Below are 22589 nucleotides of genomic sequence, written 5' to 3' on the forward strand. Positions count from 1 at the left end.
TTTATTTTTTTCTGCAGTGTAGTAAGAGACAAAAAAACAGTAATAAACTGTACAGTACTAGCTAGATTGCCAAAGTGTTTGTGGGTTCTGAGGTTGATATTTTTGCAATATGCATTGATCAAACATTAAGTCATGGTGGAAGAACCCTGTTTATTTTGGAGGAAGAAAAGGGATGGGAAGCAAACATTTTAATATTATTTCATTTATCAACATCATTTAAGATAATGCTTATGCACATAATATAGTCTTTAATATTAAAGTCATAGCAGATTCTAAGATGTTCATTTTGCAAATGAAAGAAACTAGCTTAATATTCCTACTGCTATCTTCAATTAAAATGCAGATGTACAAGATAATGAAAAAACCACAGTGGATGCAGTTGACATGATATCATAGTGTTATTACAAACCTATCTTTTCAAAATAAAATATCTGTTTTGTCAGTAGGAGATGTTGTTCTAACTCTGTGACAGCCATACTCTCCTGGGAACTTCATAATTCTGGAAAAGCCACATGTCAGCATTCATTGAAGTTATATATGAATGATCACTTTAGAAATCTTTCAGAATGGGAATAAAAGATGGGATTTACCAGGCCAGAGTTGTGCTATATTATATTTACAGGAAAAGAAACTGTATAAACATCATAAAAACCATCAATGCACACTTCATGTACATGAAAAGGAAGTAATGACATTCCAGTCTAGCAGGGCCAGACCTCACCTCTGAGTTAAGGCAGTACTTTGGAACTCTACATATGTTTATTAAACATCTCAAAATGCACTAGAAATCTGAATAGCAGTGAAGAGAATTAAAGGATTGAACACTTGTACAGGAACATTTTCTTTTAAATGCTTACCTCATATATACACACACACATACATACATGAAATACTGGCATACTGCAGTAAGGCAAATTAAAGGTGCTCTGCTTATATGCAAATCAGGAGGAGAAATAAAAGAGTCTCAGACAGTTCCTCAAGCATAAGAAATTGCTTCTCAGTTCACTCTCAGGTACATAGTTGCATAAGGTGCCTCCTGCATTTCGATCTAATAAAATGCAACTTACAGGTCTTGTTCAAATCTGATATATATTCACATTACTGATATACCTGGAGAAACTATTCTTTATTACACTAGAATGAGATACAGAATTCCAACACAAATAACATTTCTCTGTGGGTAAAAAACCCCAGCACTATTAAAGACAGAATTTTTTTTTTAATTCTCATAGAAAACAACATTAAAAGGGATAATTCAAAAGAACATGGGGGCAGATAAAAGGATGGACACAAGATTTTAAAAAAACCAACCAACTATACAATTATTTTCACTGTGTTTCCAAATGGGTAAAGTACCTTCTGAATAAAAATCACCTGCTTTTTTCATCATTGTATTTAGGTGCTGTAGGACACTCACAAGTGGATACTGAAACACATGGTGACATTCACATAACTTTACCCAGTGCATTTTGTTTCAAGTGCTGGCCAAAGGAAAGTTCAAGGCAAAGAAAAACAAACAGGGTTCTGCTCCCCCAGCTCAAATCCTTCCTCCATTTAATGGTTTTCGCTATAAATAAGGCATAGTGGTTCAAGTACTACACTAAATGTAATCAAACAATGGGAGAGAAAATCACCCATTAACTCTTTCCAGAGAAGTACTTTATTAGGGAGGATAAAAAGCGCTGCTCAGACAGTCCGAATAGGCATGGCCTCCTGCGCCGCCAGGCTCCTCAGGCTCAAAGTCTTCAGGGTCTGGGGGCAACTGGTCGGTATCTTCATCAGAAGTGGAAGGGCGCGTGAGGATTATCCGAGGTATCTTCAGCAAAATGTGAAAGATTTCAGAGAAAAGAGTCAGATCAAGAGCAGGGAAATGCTTAAAGGGGGTATTTTAGAGGTACAGGGAAAAGAGGTGATGAGAAAAACATGTGAGAGGTGTAACACCACAGAACTTCAAAGATTCATAGAATTGTTTAGGTTGGAAAGATCTTTAAGATCATCAAGTCCAACTGTTAACCCAGCACTGCCAAGTCCACTACTAAACCATGACCCTAAACACCACATCTACACGTCTTTTAGAGATCATCAGGGATGGTGACTCAGCCACTTCTCTGGGCAGTGTGTTCCAATGCTTAACAATCCTTTCTGTGAAGATATTTTTCCTAATGTTCGATATAAACCTTCCCCGGCACAAATTGAGGCCATTTCCTCTTGTCCTGTCACTTGTTACCTGGGAGAAGAGACCAACCCCTACCTTGCTACAGCCTCCTTTCAGGTAGTTGTAGAAAGCAATAAGGTCTTCCCTGAGACTCCTTTTTACCAAGCTAAACAACCCCAGCTCCCTCAGCCACTCCTTATATGACTTGTGTTCCACCTCCTTCACCAGCTCCATTGCCCTTCTCTGGACATGCCCCAGCACCTCAGTGTCTTTCTTGTAGTGAAAAACTGAAAACACAGAATTTGAGGTGTGGCCTCACCAGAGGAATGATCTCTGCCCTGGTCCTGTTGGCCACATTATTTCTGATACAAGCCAGGATTCCATTGGCCATTTGGCCACCAGGACGCACTGCTGGCTCATATTCAGCTGCTATCAACCAGCACCCCCATGTCCTTTTCCACTGGGCAGTTTTCCAGCCACTCTGCCCCAGCCTATAGCACTGCCTGGGGTTGTTGTGACACAAGCACAGGAACCAGCACTTGGTCTTGTTGAACTTCACACAATTGGTCTCAGCCCATCAATCCAGTCTGCCCAGATCCCTCTGCAAAGCCTTCCTGCCCTCAAGCAAATCAACATTCCCATGCAAATTGGGGTCTCTGCAAACTGGCTGAGGGTGCTCTTGGTTCCCTCCTCCAGATCATCAATAGAGATATTAAACAGGATTCATCCCAATACTGAGCCCTGGCAAACCGCACTAGTGACTGTTTGCCCTCTGGATGTAGCACCATTCATCACAACTCTCTGGGCCCAGCCACTCAGCCAGTTTTTGACTCAGCAACAGTGTCCCCATCCAAGCCATAAGCAGCCAGTTTCTCCAGGAAGATGCTGTGGGAAACAGCGTCAAAGGCTCTACTAAAGTCTGGGTAGACAGCATCTACAGTCTTTCCCTCTTTCACAAAGTGTATATCATAGAAGATCAGGTTAGTCAATCTCTAGTGCCCTGGCTCCTCCTTCCAGCCCCTCTTCTAGATGGGCATCACATTTGCCAGCTTCCAGCCACCTGGGACCCTCCCAGTTAGCCAGGACCACCAGTAGATGATGAAAAGTGGCTCAGTGAGTACTTCCCCAGCTCCCTCAGTACCCTTGGGTGAATTCCATCTGGCCCCATAGACTCATATGTGTCTAAGTGCTGTGGCAGGTGCTGAACATTTCCCCTTTGATTATGGGAGTTTCATTCTGCTCCCTCTTCCTGTCTTCCAGCTCAGGGCACTAATACCCAGAGAACAACTGATCTTGCTATTAAAGACTGAGGCAAAGAAGGCATTAAGTACCTCAGGATTTTCCTCATCCTTTGTCCCTATGTTTCCTCACACATTTAACAAAGGACGGAGATTCCTCTTAGCCCTTCTTTTGTTTCCAGCTTCCTGACAGACTAGATGTTCTATGTCAAAAATTGCATTGATAATTAAAGCAAAATTGGTGTAAACTACCTTTTCCATTCCTTAGCTAATCTTTTAAAAAACCTTCCATAGGTAAAAAAAAGATAAAAATATTTCAAAAATAAAGACAAGAAAATATTAAATATATACATCTATTTTAATTAAACTTCATTATTCATTTAATTCATGCACCTGAAAGCAATAAGGGATTAATTAAGTACCACAAAGCGTATCAATTATTGATGTTTGAAAAATTGCATGTTCTGGTTTCTTTCCTGACAAAGTATATTTAAAGGAAACATTAAGACAAAATATTAATGTTTCAATTTGTCAGTAAAATAAGCATACATGGATTTGATTCATGTCAATTTTTTGGCCAAGAACTTTGTGTTTTTGAGAATTACATTACAATGTTTTAAAATTAATTTAAATTCTGTAACTGAGAAAAAATAATGTCAGGCTCTTGGTGTTTAGTCAAATAATGTATCAGTAATGGCTTGTATCAATTAATGGATTACTACAAATAATTACTCTGATGCACAAAATCATCCTACTTTTCACTAATTTTAAAAAAATGTTTAACATGTAATTGAAAACAGATATAAGAGTGCGTCAATATATCTAACAAATAGCTAATATAATAATGTGTAATAAATAAAATGGCCACCTTACAAGTAGCCTAAAATTATTCAGGAACTTCTTATTTATCAGCTGCTTTGTTGCATTTCTTTGCATTTTATAAGAACATTTCATGTTGACACCACAAATTCAATTGTTTTTATATTATTTCCTTGCTGTACATTATTTGATTTAGGAAATTACATGAGCAAATAGATGCTTCGTGGCTGTTGAGCTAGACAGCCAGGAGGCTTCTGCATTGAAGTAAAATGAATTATTCCCCAGGCTCCACTGACATTAGCTCCAACTCCACTGACTGTTGGGAGGCCTGGCAACCCCCTGGCTCACAGCATACTACACACAGACACCAAAATGGAGGTGTCAGTTTGGAGCTGAATCTCACCCCTGAGAACTGTAAACTAATTTTAAAACTAGGCATAAATTTAGTTATATTCCTTGATGTACTGAGTGCTCAATTATATCTTTCTTTTTTTTTTCCTTCCTTTTCTGTTGCTTAAACTCAGAAGTTTCTGGAATCTTTAAATAACCTATATAGATCCTAAGTACTGGCCAAGGTAACAACTCCTGTCATGCACATGTGACAGCATTTATAAGCATTCTATGCACTGGATGTTTCTCTTGGTTCTGTTCATTGCTGAAAGATGCTTCTTGCTTAACAACAGCCAGCAGACAGCTGCTTTGCACTCCAGCAAATGCACATCCTACACATACAGGTGATTTACTGGGTCACATAATGAAATTCTGACACCTCAAAAACTAGTGTGAAGGTCTATGCCCTACCTGAAGTTACCTATAGCCATATCCAGGACCAGATTTGGCATTTCATTGAGCTGTCTGTTCAAAGCTCACAGAAGACCTTTCTTTGTGTACTGTGCTATTCAAAAATAGACATATGCACATCTCTCCACAACCAGACATGTATTCCATTAGCCATGAAGAGTCATCAGTACCTATTCTTCCTTTTGAAGAATAAACCTTAGCCATTTTGAATGTCATTTTCTAAAATACTCTTTATCAGCATGGTTTCTACTTCCCAGGGATTCCACTTCCAAGGAATCAAAATCAATTTTCTAAAAAAGCTTTTCTTTAAACATTTCATGAGTTCTTTCATACTATCTTTCAAATATTATGATGAGACTAGGTCTTGCAATCATAAAGTGAATTTAATTCATGAAAGTCACTCGTTCAACATTTCTACGGTAATTGTATTAACTGCTTCCACAAAGTACGTGGTGTTGGGGAAGTCTTACAATGAATCTTTCATGTTGCTGCAGATAAAGAGGAACCAGCACTAAATGACCAACCAGTTTTCTACAGCAGATGCTGAACAGCGTCTCAGCCCAGAACTGCTGCAAAGGCCGGAAAACTGGACTCCCAAGAGAAAAGCAGGCTCAGCTCTGATCCACAGTAGTCCCTCTATATCCTCTCCAGGCAGGTGAAAGCTCACATATATACAGACTCACACTGATTTGGAGACATAGTGTTGAGTTTTTGTAACAAATCAAATGTTCTGGTCCAAGTGCAGCTGTATTCTCTGTCCCTCTGCTTTCTGCACATCTCCCTGCCCACCCTCCCTCTGAAGCTTCATGTGAACCCATACCACTGCTTTCCCTTTACCCATCGCTGCTCCTTCCCCTGTGGTCAATTATCCTGCTCTGTGTCGTTCTCCCTGATGGGATGCTGAGGAGCCCTGATATCCTCAAATCTGAAACATAGGTACCAATGACAAAACAACTCTTGGTTGTGGATTGTGCCAACTATGCAATTGCAAATCCAATTAAGTAACAGAGTATGCATTTGTACAAGTCTAATTCAATGAAAAGAATCTCAAGCCTCTACTCTCCCTCTCCTAAGCATCAAAAGTTATCAATTAATTTCCTCTATAAACCAAAACCAACACAAAATGAATGTAAGAAACACGCATCACATTTCTAACCACAGTGGCCTTTCCATCTTCACCTAACCATCCCCTAGGAATCCAGCACTCTCTATCACTGCCTTCACATTCACCCTAGCTCCAGGAATATCACAGTATAAACCTTATCAGATTCCTTTTGTTTTTCAGTTTTGTTTAAAAAAAACCCACATAAACAAAACAAAGTAACAGCAATAAAACTCAACAACTTGAAACTTGCATTATATTTTGTTACATCCTTTTCTCAAACTCAGTGCTTCTCCTTCTAGAACACCAGGAGGGATTTCAGATTTTCCTTCTTATCTTCATTGACCTCAGCTTTACTCTATTAAATAGGCTAGCTTTGCTCTTGGAGCTTTTCTTTACTCTTCATATTTGAATGTACATTTCCTTGTGCAGCATGACCAAGGGAAGACAGGAGAACAGACTTCCTATGTGAAAAAATGGCACAGCAAAGAGGAAGCAAACTCTATCCACTGCCCATTAAAGACAAGGCAAGAAAGAGACATTTAGGATGGCAATAAGGAAAACCTTTTCAGTACAGGCACCTGATCTCAAGTTGCTTGCCTAAGGCATGTGGGAAGGTGTGAAATTTCCATCTTCTATATGTAACGCTTCAAAAAAAGTTGATGCTGGTGTAGGAGGACAAATTATCCAGATTCTCTAGTATTCCATTGTTTTCTCCACTCATTACTGAATAGTGTTTGAACTTGTTTAAAATACTTCTACTGAAATAGCAAAGTCCTCCTACTCACTTTCCATCATCATGCACTCATTATTTAAATAATATTTGAACTACCATTCAATCCCGATCCGCCAAAATATGTAGAATACTTTTTCACAAAAATGTATAATTAGTAATTTTCCATTTTCCCCTGAAATTTTATTTTCAGTGCCTAAAAAGTAAGCTTCACTAACAACATGTCCGGTACTACACCAGTGTACAGTACAGTAACTAGAACCAGTGGGTTCACTATGGATATTTCTTCCACTACCTTGTTCGTGTCTTTCTTACACTTTTTTCAACATAAAAGTGAAGACTTTGTACACTAAAAAGATTCACTAAAAAAAAAATTTTTGTTTGAATCAAGCATAACTAAATAACTAAAAATCAAATTATTTCAGACACTCTCATTTAATGGAATTAACAGCCTCTACTGAAAGCTAGAGTCCTTCAACTGGAGCACAGAGAGGGGCTGCCTGTGCACTCCTAGTCCTCTGCAGCAAGCAGTAAAATGAAGCCATCTAAATAACCTCGGGCAACTCAGCTGCAATGTTGGCTGTAAAAATTCTTTCATATTGAAATAGGATAGAAATAAACTCACAACTAGCTACGATGCTTCAGTTGAAAGCAGCTTCTTAAAGAGTGATAAGATATCCTGCCAAGAGGTTGACATCCAATCATTTTTAACTTCCAGATGTGCACATATGCTTTCCTTGTCTACTTCTAATAAAAATGTTTTGTCCAAAATATTGCAGAACAGTCCATACAGGACAGCTCATTATGTCTTCTTATAATTTTTTCAAAACTAAAACTGAACAGAAAAAAACCCATCATTTTTTTTTCTTCTATAAGCCTTTCCCTTCTTCTCACCTCCCCCCACCACAGGTCCATACTCCACTCTTAGCAGAAGAAAGCTCTCAAGGCAACAGTCATGGCTAAAACCCAAGCTTCACATCAAAGGCATAAACAGCAGCTACAGGGCAAAGCACAGCTGGCAGCAAGGTCAGCCACTGGGGACAAAGGCTACAAATCAGAAGGTGATAGGACACATGAAAAGCCAAAGTTTGATGGAATAGGGGCAGGGAAAAAGAATTTAGATTGGCCTTTTGGAAGAAAACCAGACATACTTTTAACCCTAGTTCAAATAGATAACTTTCTAAAGAAAATATTCCCCAGTTAGAAAATACCTGTAATAGGGATGTCTGCCTAGCTCAGCTCTGTATATCTAAATAGTACATATTTTTGAAATTTGACTTAACAGCTGATCTTCACTGACACCAGTGCTAAAGTTGGTACCCATCAGTTGGTGGAAAGGGGAAAACAAAATTATCTACTTGGTTGAGAACATTTGCAGGGGTTTACATACTTCATGAATAATGTTTTCATGATTTCGTACTTAGTCTTACCTTTTTTGTCATCACTGGTGATGGAAGTAAATTTTTAAACTTGAACAGGAAATTCAGCCTTCTCACTAAACAGTGAAAATGTGCCTTTGCTAGGTGGAAAAGGTCATATTTGCTGATGACTGTATTCATAGCAGAAACTGTCTAAATCAAATTTAAACTGAAGAAGGGCTTAATCATGCCTAAAAAATGTAACGCAGCTGTATTTTTCAATAAAAGTTTTAAAAAGAAGATGCCAAAATGCATCCAACAAAAACAGCAGAGAACAGGCAGATCAACTGCTGCATGGTTCATACCAAGCCGGCATCTGACAGCTTTCAAAGCTGAAGCGATGAGATGTTTTCCTCCCAGAGTCAGAGACAACAGATAAAAGCAACCTTCTCCCCAAAAGAAAACAAGTAAATACAAGTCGAAGAGGGAGAATGAGATCTAATTAATTTCTTGTGTGTTCGTTACTCACAAGCACCGCCACCGCCAGGCGGGAGCGGGCACAGCAGCCAGGGCACAGCGGGGACAGTGGCTGGGGCAAGGACGAGGTGGGTGTGACAGAAAGCCCCTAATGCAGAGCTGCCTGTATGAAACCATATGAATTTGCAAACCCCGTCTAGGCATTCGACACAGTTTCCCTCTTACGGCGTATCAGGAACATTTTAACCAGCACGTGTTTCATGGTGCACTTTCAACTTTCCTGCTCTTGGAAACCCCTGGCTGCATCCCTTTCCCTGGCACTTTACAGTGCAAATATTTTACTGCTGTGGAGGCCTGTGGCAAAACTCCAGAAATGGTGAAGTCAGGTGGAGAGAGAGATATAATCCTCTTCTGCACACTGGGGAAGATAAATCTACGGTCAGGCATGGCTGAAGTGCCTCATTACACTTGGCTGCAGAAGACCTCTGCACAAGGAAAGCAGGTGACCTGTGCTTCTGCGCTCATGAAGCAATAGGCTCGTGATAGCACCTCTTGTCAGTTGGGGTTGGGAGAGGGAAGCACATAATTCAGTTCATCCTTACATTTGGAGCAGCCACACTACTCTCAAGCACAGCCAGAGAAGCTTTGGCACCACACTTTTAAAAGTGCTGCCTGGGTTTTGTGTGCGGCAGCTTGGTGAGAGTCTTGAGCAAGGTCTACCCAAACAGCCCACCCTTATTCCCTGACCTTGTTGCTATTCCCACATGTGCCTGGTGATTTTCTCCGAAATCTAATGCAGCTCAGCATGATTTCCTGGAAGTTCAGTGCACCAGGCAGGTGGTAAAACACTGGAACAGGTTGCTCAGAGAGGTGTGGATGCCCCATTCCTGGAAATATTCAAGGTCAGGTTGGATGGGGCTCTGAGAAACCTGTTCTAGTTGAAGATGTCCCTACTCACTGCAAGGGGGTGGACAAGATGACCTTTAAAGGTCCCTTCCAAACCTAACCACTCTATGATTTTATGAAAATTTCCTCTGTGGGAATTTTCTAGATATCAATATATTTTACAGCTCAGGTTTAAAATCAGGTATTTTCTCTACTTCTTGGAACAGCAAGAGAACATCTGGCATGTTTTATTTGTCTTCTAGTGTGTAGCATATATAACATTTGGCCATGTCACATTTAAAGTAAAGCCCACTTTTGTTTTTCCTCTCCAGCAGCTCAGTGCCTTCCAAAGGCAATGCACAAGGCAAGAAAGGTGGAGTTCCGTCAAACTCACCACAACAACGGAAGATCAATGTCCATCATGTCATATTTGCATTGCCATTAGACACAAAAGGCTTCTATATGATTTCAATTGCATATGAAAATTGTCCTTGCTCCATTTCTTTCATCTACTAATGTACCACTGAATAGTGACTTCCCTGCCACTGGAACCCGATAGAGAGATTTTCATGTAAGTGCTTTCTGTGTAATCATTTATGGCCTGATGCTATAAAAATATTGAAGAAAATGTATTGCTTTGATCACACTGGGAGACTTAAAAGGTACTGCTCCCATAAGCAGTGCTACCCACAGCCCAAGTTACCAATCCTTTGATTTTTAAGAAAGGTCATCACCCCTACAGAAGGCAGTGGCTGTATCTGAATGCTTGCAGGAATTCAGTACAGTCTCTTCTCCTGCTGAGCTCCTGCAGAGTCCATGAGGGCATCTTTTACAAGGGGAGATGTTGCTGGTAATCTGTGTGGTTGTTTGAATATTTATCCTTTTTTATTCTCCAATAGTATGCTATGTCCTACAGCATAGTTCCAGGTGCCTTGCTTGAGTCTTCTTGCCTGTTGCACGTGTTTTTGCTTATATTGTCTGCAGTGCTTATATTGTCTACCATATAATGGGTTTATTTTGTAGATTGTTTTTCTCTAACTTTGAGGTATTTTAATGTGGTGTCTTGAAAAGATCAGCTAATGACTTGTCTTTTTTAAAGGTTTTTCATATTTAGCATTTTTTACTTACAAGCTCTGCAAAATCCAAGAATTTAAAGTTTGAAGTGAGTCAGCTCTGACCAAGTCCTGTGAGAAAACTACTTAAAAGGAAGAGAGGAAAAAAGTTACACTGTGCAAACAGAAGCATTTGTTGGGAGCAGGAACTTAATTCCAAATTCACAAAATAAGTTCCCCAACCACTACACTATAGAGGTAAACACAGTGTCTACACCACACACCTTTATGTTTCATCTTTCATCCTGACTCAGAAATAATCTGTTGCTCAGATAAAAGCAGAACCAAACTAGCAGATGAACTGGAGAAGGCAATCACATGGCAGATGGGTGCTTACACTCCACTGAAGCTCACACGATGACTACAAGGTTAGCTAAACCAATGAGGCCATGTGCATAGGCTTCTTTGCAAACATACATAAACCTGCACAAGATGCAAGGCAGTGAAGAGTCAGACTCCTGATTTCTAAAACTAACTTAGTTTGTCAGAATAGAAAACAAAACAAACATAAAAACACCAACGCCCTTAACTGACACGATTCAGAGTCGTGAAAATGTTTTGGAGAAGGGATAAAGCAGTTCCTCATAAGAAACTTGAAGTATTAAGTCTTATAGTGCTATGGGAACAGGTCACTCAAACACTGTATGTGATGTGAGCAAGGTCTTTACTGTTTAAAACAAGCTTCAGAAGAAACGTGGCTTTGTTGATGATAGGAACTGAATCACTCTTTAGTTGTCTTCTTTTACACTGTTTTTCTGATTTGAGTACTCCATTGGCTTTGCTTTTAAAATTGAACAAAGTAAGATGATGACTAAAGAAATAAGAAAGAAATTCTATTATGTTTATGTTGTATGATTTCAGTTTTCTGATATGTTTAAAACTAACATGCTCTGATGAATAAAGGGTTTGATATTTAGATTTTTGAAGATTTTTTTAACTAGTATATGTGCATCAAGTTTTTTTCCTGAAAAGTCTGTATCAGCTGGAAATGAAGAAGGTAGACCTGCTCGGATTCCCATCCATTTAAGGTTTCTCACAGCTTGTATACAAACAATGTGAGACAGAAGCAGAAAACCAGCAACCTATGTATTGTGGAAGCATGGTATATATGCTTATTCACTTTCTGCAGGCACGGGAGCATTTCACTTTGATACATGTTCTCATTCACTGAAGATGTGTGTTTTCTCACTGTAGTTAGGAACACTTGGAATCTCTGCATTTTTAAACAAAACATCCAAAACATTTGGTTTTTTTAGCTTGATGAAGTTCTTCAGATTTTTCCAATACTGTAAGCTTTTTTTTTTACACAATCACTTTTAATTGATAATTCTTACTTTAACCTTCCTTGAAAATCTTCAGTATAAGTGACATTTGTACCCCCAGTGAACTACATGAAAAAAATCTAACTGAGGGAATTCCCAGGGCAAAGGTATAAAATTAGATAAAATAATATGGTAAGAATTGAAGTGAAATATCTAAGACTTGAGATTAATTATGAAGTATTTAATATCCTTAAGATATTGATAGGGCCAAAAATGGATCAGAGAAGACGACATGATGATGAAGTGATATGAGATGCTGAAATCTGTCAACACTCACCATTCAGTCAGACAAAAATCCATTAGGAATTTCAGTCAGAGCTTGAATAAAAATATTTATGATACAGAAAGATTTTGAAGAGTTGGCTCTATGTTTGAGAGCATGGATAGGAAACAACAGAAAACTGGAAATGAAAACTCCAGAATCCAAGTTAAAATTCCTCCTGTTATAGTCAGCATGGGGCACTGTGTTTGCAGTCCTGATTTTTCCACCCCTGTAGTTAGATATGCAGTATTTTACTCACAGTCTGCATGTAGACAGCCATATCAGCTGTGATTTTAATCTCTTATAGTTTGATGAACATCTTTACATAGTCTTATTTTAAGATCACCATTTTAAAATCCAAAGACTTGGTTTAAGTTAACTTACAATATTTTTCTTTAGATATATACATATTAAACAAAGTAAAATAAACTGTTTTCATTTTTTTGAGGTGTGATTAGCATAACTGAGGCAAGTCTAAAAAATATTGTATTTAAAAAAGCATCTAATTGTAATTAAAGTTCTGGTGCCTCTACATTTCAGTATAATACTCAATCATAATTAAAACCAAGCGAGATTCTCATTTTTCCTTTGCAAAACTGTGACTCAGAGTGAAAGAACATTTCATTTGTCCAATTAATTACTGGTCATTCACACTGTCATGAAATCTTAAAGCTGGCAAAAAGGGTTTGAAATTGAGTTTGGTTGGATGAGTTAACAGTTCAAATGAGCCTTTTAAAAACAGTCAGAGCAACCAAGCCCAAGGCAAACCTGGACCTGGCAGCAGCATTACCCTTCGTAATATCAGAGCACCAGGCTCAGAGACAGGATGGGCAATAGCAAGAGATGGCTAGAAGGCTATGGCTAACAAGTTCAAGACAAATATTATCACAGATAGCATATGCAAAGAGAATGTTTATTAAAATGCAATAAAAATAAATAAATGAAGAAAGTATCTGCTGGTGGGCAGAGTGATGACATGGAAGAGAGGGAGAAGGAAGACAGGCACCATCCAGCACACATTCAGTTTTTGCAGGAAGAATAATAGAAGTCTTTGGTTTTTCTGCCATCGTGCTTCTCTCCTTCCCTCCCTAGATATAGACGCACTCATCTTCTTGTGAAACCTGATCAGAAATACAAAGGAAGCAAACCTTCCTATATTCCTAGCACAGAACAAGATTCTGTATTAAGGTCCTACTGCCACCTGCTTATCTGAACATGCAAAGCAAGTCCTCCATAAGAAGGCAGGCTTATCTTTCAGATAAGACAGTTACTGAGGAATAAGAGAAACTTCAAAGCAAGAGCAGATGAGATACTGAGAGTTCCAAAGTCAGCAGGATACTCCCAGCAAGTCCATAATCCCTAAGATTGATGAATGCTGCTCTAGGTTACAGGTGATAACATACACTATTTGCTACAGCACAAAGATTTTGATTTCAAAAAAGAAACAAAACCAGAAATGCAAATGTTTCTTCACAAAAGAACTTGTACATGGGCTACTTTTGACACTTGGAACATATTCAGCCAGTTGACTTCCTCTGTGTATGGTGCCCTAAGTTAAGTGGTTTGGCCTTATCTTCCTCCTCCTCCCTCTATAGCTGAAGAATTTTAAAGGGAGGCATTATTTTCCAAAAGGCATACAACATAAAAATATGGTCATTTCCTCTTTCAGGATGAAAGCACTAGAAGTCAGATACCCCTGCAAGAGATCCAGGACACTAGCAATGTGTGAATAAACCCTTTCAAGAGTGGTTCCTCTAACAGGAAGCCTCACGCTTCCTGCAATGCTGGTTAGAACCATAAGAAACAGCTACCAAGTAGAGCTGGACAAAAAAAACCCCAAATTGAAGGAAGTGTTTTCATCTGGAAAATAAAACTGGTCTAAATGTTTCACAAGATGATGTTGAAGACCAGAGGCCTCAAAATAAGTTTCTTTAAGCAACTGAATAGAAAACTTTTCTTAGACCATATTATGGACAAATGCTGCAGCTCAACCTTTCTCAAACAGTGATTAACAGAGAAAAACAGATTTGCATGGTCAATTTGCTCACTTTTGCAGTCAACTAACAAATCACATTATTTTAAAAAATCTGAGTGGCTATTAAAACGTGAATATGGTCTTTGATTATAGTCTTTTATATAATATATGAATTTCCATTTTTTGCCACTAGCTGGGTTTTGAATGGTATTCATGGAAAAGGATAAAAAAAGGCTGGAAGAAGAGGAATCAAACAAAGCATTCCTCTGGCATTTGCTGTAGGAGAAACACTTTTTCCTTCTTGGTACTTCAGGTTTCAAAAAAGTAGAATGCTTTTTGACCTTAATTTTTCAGATACCTTAATCTTATTGTATCTTCCTAGTAGAACCATAGTTTCATGTGTGCAGGTAGATGAAAAGATTAGGGTAAGTCTTCAGAGAGTTTTATTTGCTAGAGAAGTTCACAAAAGTGACTCAGATTTCTAAAAGCTACCCTGCAGGCTCAGCCATTTCCCTTAGTAAGCAATAGGCTTACTCTCGTCTGACACTGGTCACCTAAAATATGGGCATGTCTTAGCCTGTTGCACAAGTTCCCCCTCCAGTCAAAAAATGAAAATTGTCACCTCCAGGTAGCAGTTCAACCTCTCCCTCCTAAAAGAGGGACCCTGGAAATGCTGCCCCTTCCATTAGCTAGAGAGAGAGTCCAGACAATATAATAAACACTTAAGCAGGAGGGAATGGACACCACCCTCAAAGTCCCCAAACCAGAGTGCTTCAAAAGCTCTGGTCTGCTACACTGATGCCTACCCAGGAGCTGAGCTCCTCCAGAAGCCATGTTCCAGCTGCAGTGACAGCCAAGGAAACGCCTGGTAGGGTCTCTGATCATTGGTATGTGTCTTGCTACTCATAAGATCTGTGCCAGTCTTAATTAGCATTAATGCCAGACAACACAAATTACTTAGGTAAGAATTATTTGTTATTTACTGGGCCATCTTACTTACTGTTATGATGTGATTTACTGTTGGGAAGTGGCTGCCCTTGGGTGAAGCTTCAGTAGGACCAGCATCAAGGACAGCAGGTTCTGAAATGAAGGTAGCCTTTAAAAAAACACACCAGAAACACATACTTTTATTCTGAATGCAGAAGAGCAATTCCCTCCCTCTTAGGTTAGTATACAAATACTTTGCCCTATTGTTATATGTGGTTGCACAATGAAAGCAATCAAAATTGTAATTCTTGCTGTTCCCCATTTTTGATGAATTGTATATTTGAACTGTTGAAATTATCCGTTCAAGAATAAGAAGTTGTAACACACAGTTTCAAGAGAAAAATGCTCATTATTTGTACCCAGATTATCCCTGTGGTCAAAACATTAGGATTCCTATAGTACATCTGATTGCATTAATTCCTTTTCATCAACCACACACACAAAAACCAGATTCATTTTCTGTATTCTTTAAACAGATGAATGATTCTGCCATCTTGTGGGAGATGGAGAAATCCTAACTATTTGTATGATAACAACAGCAGAGCACAACAATATGGAAAAGAAATTTCCTGTATTTTTCACTTGTTTCAATACTGATTAAGTGAACAGATACTAGCAGTTATTATATTCCAAATAGCCCCAAAAATAAGAAATTAATTACAGCCTTGTGGGGGAACCTGACAAAAGGGGTTCATTTTTAAGATACTGAGTTTATTAGAAACTCTGCTCAGAAGGTAAAGGTACAGCAACTAAAAATCCTGATTTTTTTTCCCCTGATGATCTGATAATGTGAAATATGTAAAGAATTATTTAAACTCTCACATCTGTTAAAATACCTTTCATAAAAGAAAAATTGTAAAATTATACAGAATTTTATCTATAATTAACCTTTTAAAAACTGTTAAACTAACACGGTATATGGATTATAGAACACAATTCTCTGCTAATAATTCTATAGCATAGTTTGACAAAATTAGTAGATTAATTTATGATTAAATAGTCTTGGGCTGACAGAGGTTGTATCCATATTCCTGACAATTTAACAGACATACAGTGCTGTTTGCTCTATCTCATCTTAATTCGACATGGAGTATGCTGCAGTAAAGAGTATTCATTTAAGCAAGTATAAATGACAGTTTAAGAGAAGGAGCTGAAAAGAAGCCATGGACCAGTTTCACCTCAAAGCAATTTTGTAGAGGTTCCCCTCCTACTCCACTATTTTCAGTAGGTAGAAACCAAACAGTACGTCTAAAATATATATCACAAAACTGTATACGTGCTCTTGGGAAACTGAAGATCAAGACAGTGGTTTCTGCTGAGAAAGATGAGGCTTGAGGTGGAGCAGCCCGAGAGACACATCTATCCCTTGGGCACTTGGCACTGCAAGCCTCCATCAGGGGAGTTGTTTTGAGCTGTTCTCTCCCCATCAAAAATTACCTTGGGGAAACAAGCTCACCTAGTTTATATTTCTTTGTTACAACTGCAATGAACTCATCTAGTAACTCTAAACCATGACATAGGAAAGCTTCTTGGACCAGGTACAACCGCATTTGTTCTTACATAACTGCTTATTAAGACCATTATTTTCCTATGTGAATCAGTCATTTAAGTGAATAATATTTTGTTAAGCACTTTGAACATAAAGATCTGACAACCAGAATATATTAAGAAGGAATACGACAATTTAATGTTATTATAATTTCTTCATAATAAGTATCTAAAAAAGCTAAGGCAAGCCTAAATCTGGATCTCAAATTCCCCAACTCTGAGTGATTTGATTTAAAAGACAACAACAAGAGAATACACTCCGCATTGACAAAGAACACATCTACCTCAGCCACTCTGTCTCCTGCTTGTACTCCAGCCAAGTCTGATGGGCTGTCTTTCGGCAGCCGTGCAATCAAGATCCCCTGGTAAGACAAAAGACAGGTTTTAGACCTGACAGAATTTCTTCTATTGTTCTTAGATGTAAAAAGCAAATGGGAAGTAATTAATTTTCAAGACTTGTTGTTCTGTTGCCCCCTATAAAATTAAAACCTAAATGCCTTAGCACATTAGCAAGGCCAAAAAAAAAAGTCTCCATGGCTGACACATACAATAATGAACAAAAGTCAGTAATTGTTTACACTGTGCCATGGGGGACAGATTGGGAAACAAAGATTTATTTAAATGATAATTCAGTGAGAAGTTGTGAGAAATACTTCTCTCAAGTCTAGTTAGTTCCTGGGAATTAGCAAATGGGAGGGAGAGCATGTGGATTGCCAAGGGAGTGACCTCAAATTGAAGCAGAAAATGGAAATTAGACAACAGTGTTTCAGCCATCAGGTTGCCTCTGGAAAATCATTGGTTTACCTTGGGTTTTCTCTCCAAAATCATCCCTCCAGAAGCTTCCCCATCAAAAGCTAGTGTCAGCTCCTACTTTAGGAAATAAGTTACGCATGTTTACCCTTGCTAGCTTTATCACAAAGACAATAATGTTACATGAAGGACAACCTCAGAAAGAAAACAACAAAACACAATAGCTCAAAGAACTACTCATCGGTCTATTTCTAATGATCAGTAGATAAATTTTGAATAAGAAATGCACCTCATCACTGTCTTTACACGAGGGTGAGCCCTTTCCACCAGCAATGCTAATACCAAGGCTCCCCATTTGGCTGCACACAGTAATGGTTACCTGTAAAGAATTACAATGGGTGAGTAGTCTGATTAATCAAAAACATTGCCAACATTAGCATTGAAAATCTACTTCTCACTCTGAACACCAGCAGACATGACCCTAGAGAGCTCAGCCCAGAGAAGAATGGTGCTACGCTTCAACACTGGCACATGCAAGACTAGTCTTTACTCTTCAATAATACCAAGAATGCATGATTTCTCCAGGTGTTAGAGTCATGCCAAAACCATATAAGGTTGTTTATAAGGCTACTGACCAACCAGTTGCTTCACAAAACCCACAGATTCACTAAGCATTCACGATGGCAACAATGCCAGTCAGTACACAGGAGAAGTGAAGAGTAAATATTATTTGATAAATTTATGAAAAATCTTTGCTTTTAACAAATTTATGCAAATTTAACAAATGTATGCAGTTACTCTTGCACATAGAAGATACTCATCTGAAATTCCTAATTCCTAAAATATATGAAAAGACCATATCAGCCAAATGAAAACCACTCTGCCACATGTGGCTTACACTTAGCATTACCTGAATGCTCAACACTTCACAAGTCCGTGACTGCCAGCAGTGCTTTGGTGACAGGTCCCAGCACCGGTGCCACTTTTGGGCAAGCTACCTTTCCTGGTGCTGCATCCTGTCCCACAGGCAGTCAGCAGAGGTGTGCCTTGTACCCTCCCAAGAGACAATCCATAAAGTATGTTTCCTCCTCATGTCCTCCAAAGCATGCCAAGATGGGATATATCCATTGAATTCAGACCATAGCTTTTTCATAACTTTCAGCCAAAATCTTGCAGTTCTCACTGATAAATTTTCACTTGAACATTCCCACTCCTTTTCACAGGATGGAGGCTTTCTCATGCCATGAGGGTAAGACCATGCCACTGCTCCAAAACCGTGGACTAAATAAAGACTTAGCTGAGTGCCCACCTGCACAAACTCTTGACTTGAGCTCACAAAACCAAAGCTGGATATATAAAATGAGATGCATGGCTACAAGGAAAGTGAGTTTTGTCAGTTTTTTTTCAAAGGAAAATTCTTTTTATACATAAACCAGGGGGAGCAAGGATGACCTTCAGCTTACCCTCTCTAAGTCTCATGAAATCTACCATGCAATGTCCCCCTTCTATGCATATTTTATAAACTGCCACACACAAGAAGAGGACTTACCCCCCACCCCCAACGCATGGACTTCCCCACAGAAACACAGAGCCCCTCCACCAGCAAGCCCAGCCCATGCAGCAGTTCAATACCTTCAGTGGGGTCTGTGGCACATCCATCACCCTCAATTCCTCTGGGATCCGGCTGCTCTCACTGGGGAAGCTGCCTGCTGAGGAGACAGCTGGCTGCACCTTAGTGTTAGTCCCTGGAGGATTCTTCCCTTTCATTGCCAACTTGTGCTTTTCTTGAAGAGTTGTTCTGGTATTTCTTTGATCTCTCATGCCACCATTGCTATCAAAAAGACTGCCGGAAAACTTGGAAATAGGTTCCTGGGGGTTAAAGATGAAAAAGGTAAACACAGCAACGGCAAGGATAATACCTACCTGATACACAGACCCTTCTCATGGTAACCTGGATTTGTTCCTCACTATCCCATTGCTGTATGGTAGCATTTGTTTCACTGAAGACAAAACTGTAACTTTACAGCAAATGTACAAGTATTTCTTTTACCATTATTTCTCTGGGCATGTTTTGCCCTTGAAATCAGGGTTGAACTTGTGGGAACAGGGAGAGCACTGTGATTCATATAGCCTTTCACTAGATCCCCAAGCACATGCACAAGCACATGTAACACACATATACCCAACTAAATCCTGCAATGCCCTATGAAAAGGACAGAGCATGAGAACAACACTGTTTTGGCCAGCCTCTGGCATTTCTGTAGCACTGAATCTACTGTCCCAGGGCCAGGAATCACACACTTGAGGCAAAGACCTTTCCATACAGAAAATAAAACATTTCTCATAGTACCTCAAGGTGCACATTCCATTTTTGGGACCATAGGTGTGAGAGGGAAGGTAAGCCTATATCTTGCATCTATGACTCTAGACTTTGTTTCAGTAAGTGGATTGACTTTATTCAGTTGCAAATGGCAGTTAGTGGAGACCTGCAAACTAAAGTGAGTTAGGAATTCCTCTGGAAATGGAACCTCAAAGGTGAGGTATCCCAAAGGCTGCTTTGAAGCCTGGCTCTAGGCTGCACCTCTGAGATGCAGTGAGGAACTGAAAACGTCACCCTGTGCTTAGCTAAACCACAAGGGCTTAAAAAGAGAAATAACTAAAACACATCCAATTAAAACACATCCACCAAACAATTAAAGCTTCAGATAAGTTTAACAGCAGAACACAATGACATTTCCCAGCCATCAGTTATGTTTGGCAAAGGGTTAAATGAAATTCAGACATAATGCCCAAATTCTGTTCATATTTTATGAACGCTTTGTTTATGTTTAGCTGACTTTTGCTCCCTACTTTGATGGGTTAAGGTCGAATCAGACCTTCCTATTGCCCAAATCCTTCTAACTTCAGTTGGCAGTAAAATGATGTAGCAAACAGATCAACATCTCCGAAAATAAGCCCCATAAACTTCCCTAAGCTTGGAAGTTTAATAGCAGAAATAAAAAGCAGTGGCATTACCTTGAACATCTTTGCAAAAACCCCAGTAGACACTTGATTTTTCAATCTATATTGGTGCTTTCCCACAATCTCTTTTTGGTTGGGTAGAAAAAACCATTGCCAACCCCAGGGAGAACATACAAGGCATGATTGCTTCCTATTTTCACTTAAAAGGGAATTTGTTTAGCTTTAACTCACATAAAACATTCATTATCTTTCTTCTCTTGAGAGAGATTCCTCTTTACGCTGCCAGGCTGACTAACCCAGACCCATCAGCAGTGCTACAATGCCATGGGTGCCAGGGAAAAAGGTCAGGAGCAAGAGCCAGGACTGGGGGTTGGAGCAGAGGGCACATCAGCAGCACTCACAGGTGCTAGGAAGGAAGCAGACGTCCTGAAAGAAGAGCAGGAGCCCAAATTCCTCTCTCATTTCCCAGAAAATTTCAGAAGAAAAGACTGGTGAGCAATGCCCTGACAGGAGAAGGTTGCAAGAGTGCACTGACAACCTCCTTTTTCCAGGCTATAACCAAGAAGACAGCCAGGCTGCCACATAGGTGACAGACATCTGGCAGGTACAGGCTAGAGAAACCACAGCACGCAGGGTTTCCCAAATATCACCATCCTAGAAGAGCACCACCCAAAACTAAACATGCAGTGGAGTAGTACTGCAACCTCACTTTTCTACCATCCAGTCCAAGGGAGACACTGAGACTCGAGTGCTGCTAATCTCCTACTTACCTGAAAGAGATGGAGGGAGGGTGGTAACTGGGGATATAAGTAGGATTAAAGTAAAATCATATCTGTCTCATCCTTATTCAGGTTATTCATTGTAACCTGCAAGTTAAACTGTACTCCTGAGGGTTGCATGGATGAATTGTAGGCAAAGTAAAGGAATAAAACATTGAACACGGCACTGTACCCCCTGCACAAGCAAGGATGTAAGAGTATAAGCAATGCAGCCTCCCACAAACCCAAAGTGCTCGGCTGTACAGCACTGCAAGCAGTTGAAGACTCTTGATGGATACACATTTTCCCTCCTGATTTCAAGGAGACTACCTACATCATCAGGATCCTCGAGTTCCTCTGCTTCTTGCTCAGGACTGCTCCTTCCTTCCCTCCATTTTCCATTAGCAGAGCTGAATTTGTACAGGTTACCACCATGAAAACTTTCCTTTCCTTTCAATGAGGCCCAGCGAGAGCCCTGAGAGCTCCAGTTATGGCCACTGTACAGTTTAGGAGACTTGGGAAGCCACTTAATAGAGTCCTGAGGGGAAGATGACAAAAAAAAAAAAAAGACAAAAAGGCAATGAATAGATTTTAAGAAAGTGATTGAAGTGTGTAAGTGCAGAAACTGTCTGGCAAGTTCTGCTAGGCATTTTTGTATCTTGTAAATATTGGATTTCCCGTTTTTACCTTGAGAGGTACCTTCAGTCCCAGAGAGACACTTTGCCAGTTAATGGGCAATGCTGGTGATACAAAGAGCAAGCAAAGGCTGCTGAAAATAATGGAAGCCTTTAGGGGCTTACATGAGCATGGAACCAAGCCTACTTTCAGAATCGTAAAGAAGAATTAATGATCAACAACAGTCTTCAATAAAGTGTACTATTAAGAAAACAAACAAGAGCACTTAGACCTTTAGTGGCCATCTTGTCTCATGACCTAAGTTAAAAAAACCTAGTAAGTCACTCCCCTCTTCATTATTCATTAAATAAAATGTTTCATTTTTTTAATGGTCCCAATAGAAAGTACAGCACTGAATTGATCTTTCAAGATTGCTGATTTTCAAAGTGATTGTAGTCCAGTAATCCCCAAACATCCATTACTTATTTACATCCAAAATACTTCACCTCTCTCACTCACACACAAAAGTTCATACATGACAAGTTGTGCCAAGGTTGTCTATGTACCTTAATTTCATTGAACTTCAGAAGCCATTTTTCAAACTAACCTTTATCTTTCTTTTAAGCTTTCTTTTAATCTCACCTCTACATTTTCTTACAGTGATACAAATCCAGTAGCAGAAAGCAGCCTCATGTCATATAAATATACGGCACATTAAGGCACGTGCTCCA

General features: G+C 39.3%; 1 protein-coding gene across 1 annotated transcript; it reads right to left on the bottom strand.

The window, feature by feature from the left end:
- Positions 1-1178: 1178 nt before the first annotated feature.
- On the bottom strand, positions 1179-22163 carry LOC113989858 (protein scribble homolog). The gene is made up of 7 exons (XM_039380779.1): positions 22137-22163; positions 21578-21781; positions 19157-19393; positions 17814-17903; positions 17059-17136; positions 15240-15335; positions 1179-1816 (listed from the first exon to the last, which is right to left on the bottom strand). The coding sequence occupies exons 1-7, from the start codon at positions 22161-22163 to the stop codon at positions 1664-1666; spliced, it is 885 nt and encodes a 294-aa protein (XP_039236713.1). The 3' UTR covers positions 1179-1663.
- Between the last annotated feature and the right edge of the window lie 426 nt (positions 22164-22589).

The sequence above is a fragment of the Pipra filicauda genome, unplaced genomic scaffold (genome assembly GCF_003945595.2).
Source record: "Pipra filicauda isolate LSUMZ 115617 unplaced genomic scaffold, ASM394559v2 scaffold200_size1382263_pilon, whole genome shotgun sequence".
NCBI classification, from domain to species: Eukaryota; Metazoa; Chordata; class Aves; order Passeriformes; family Pipridae; genus Pipra; species Pipra filicauda.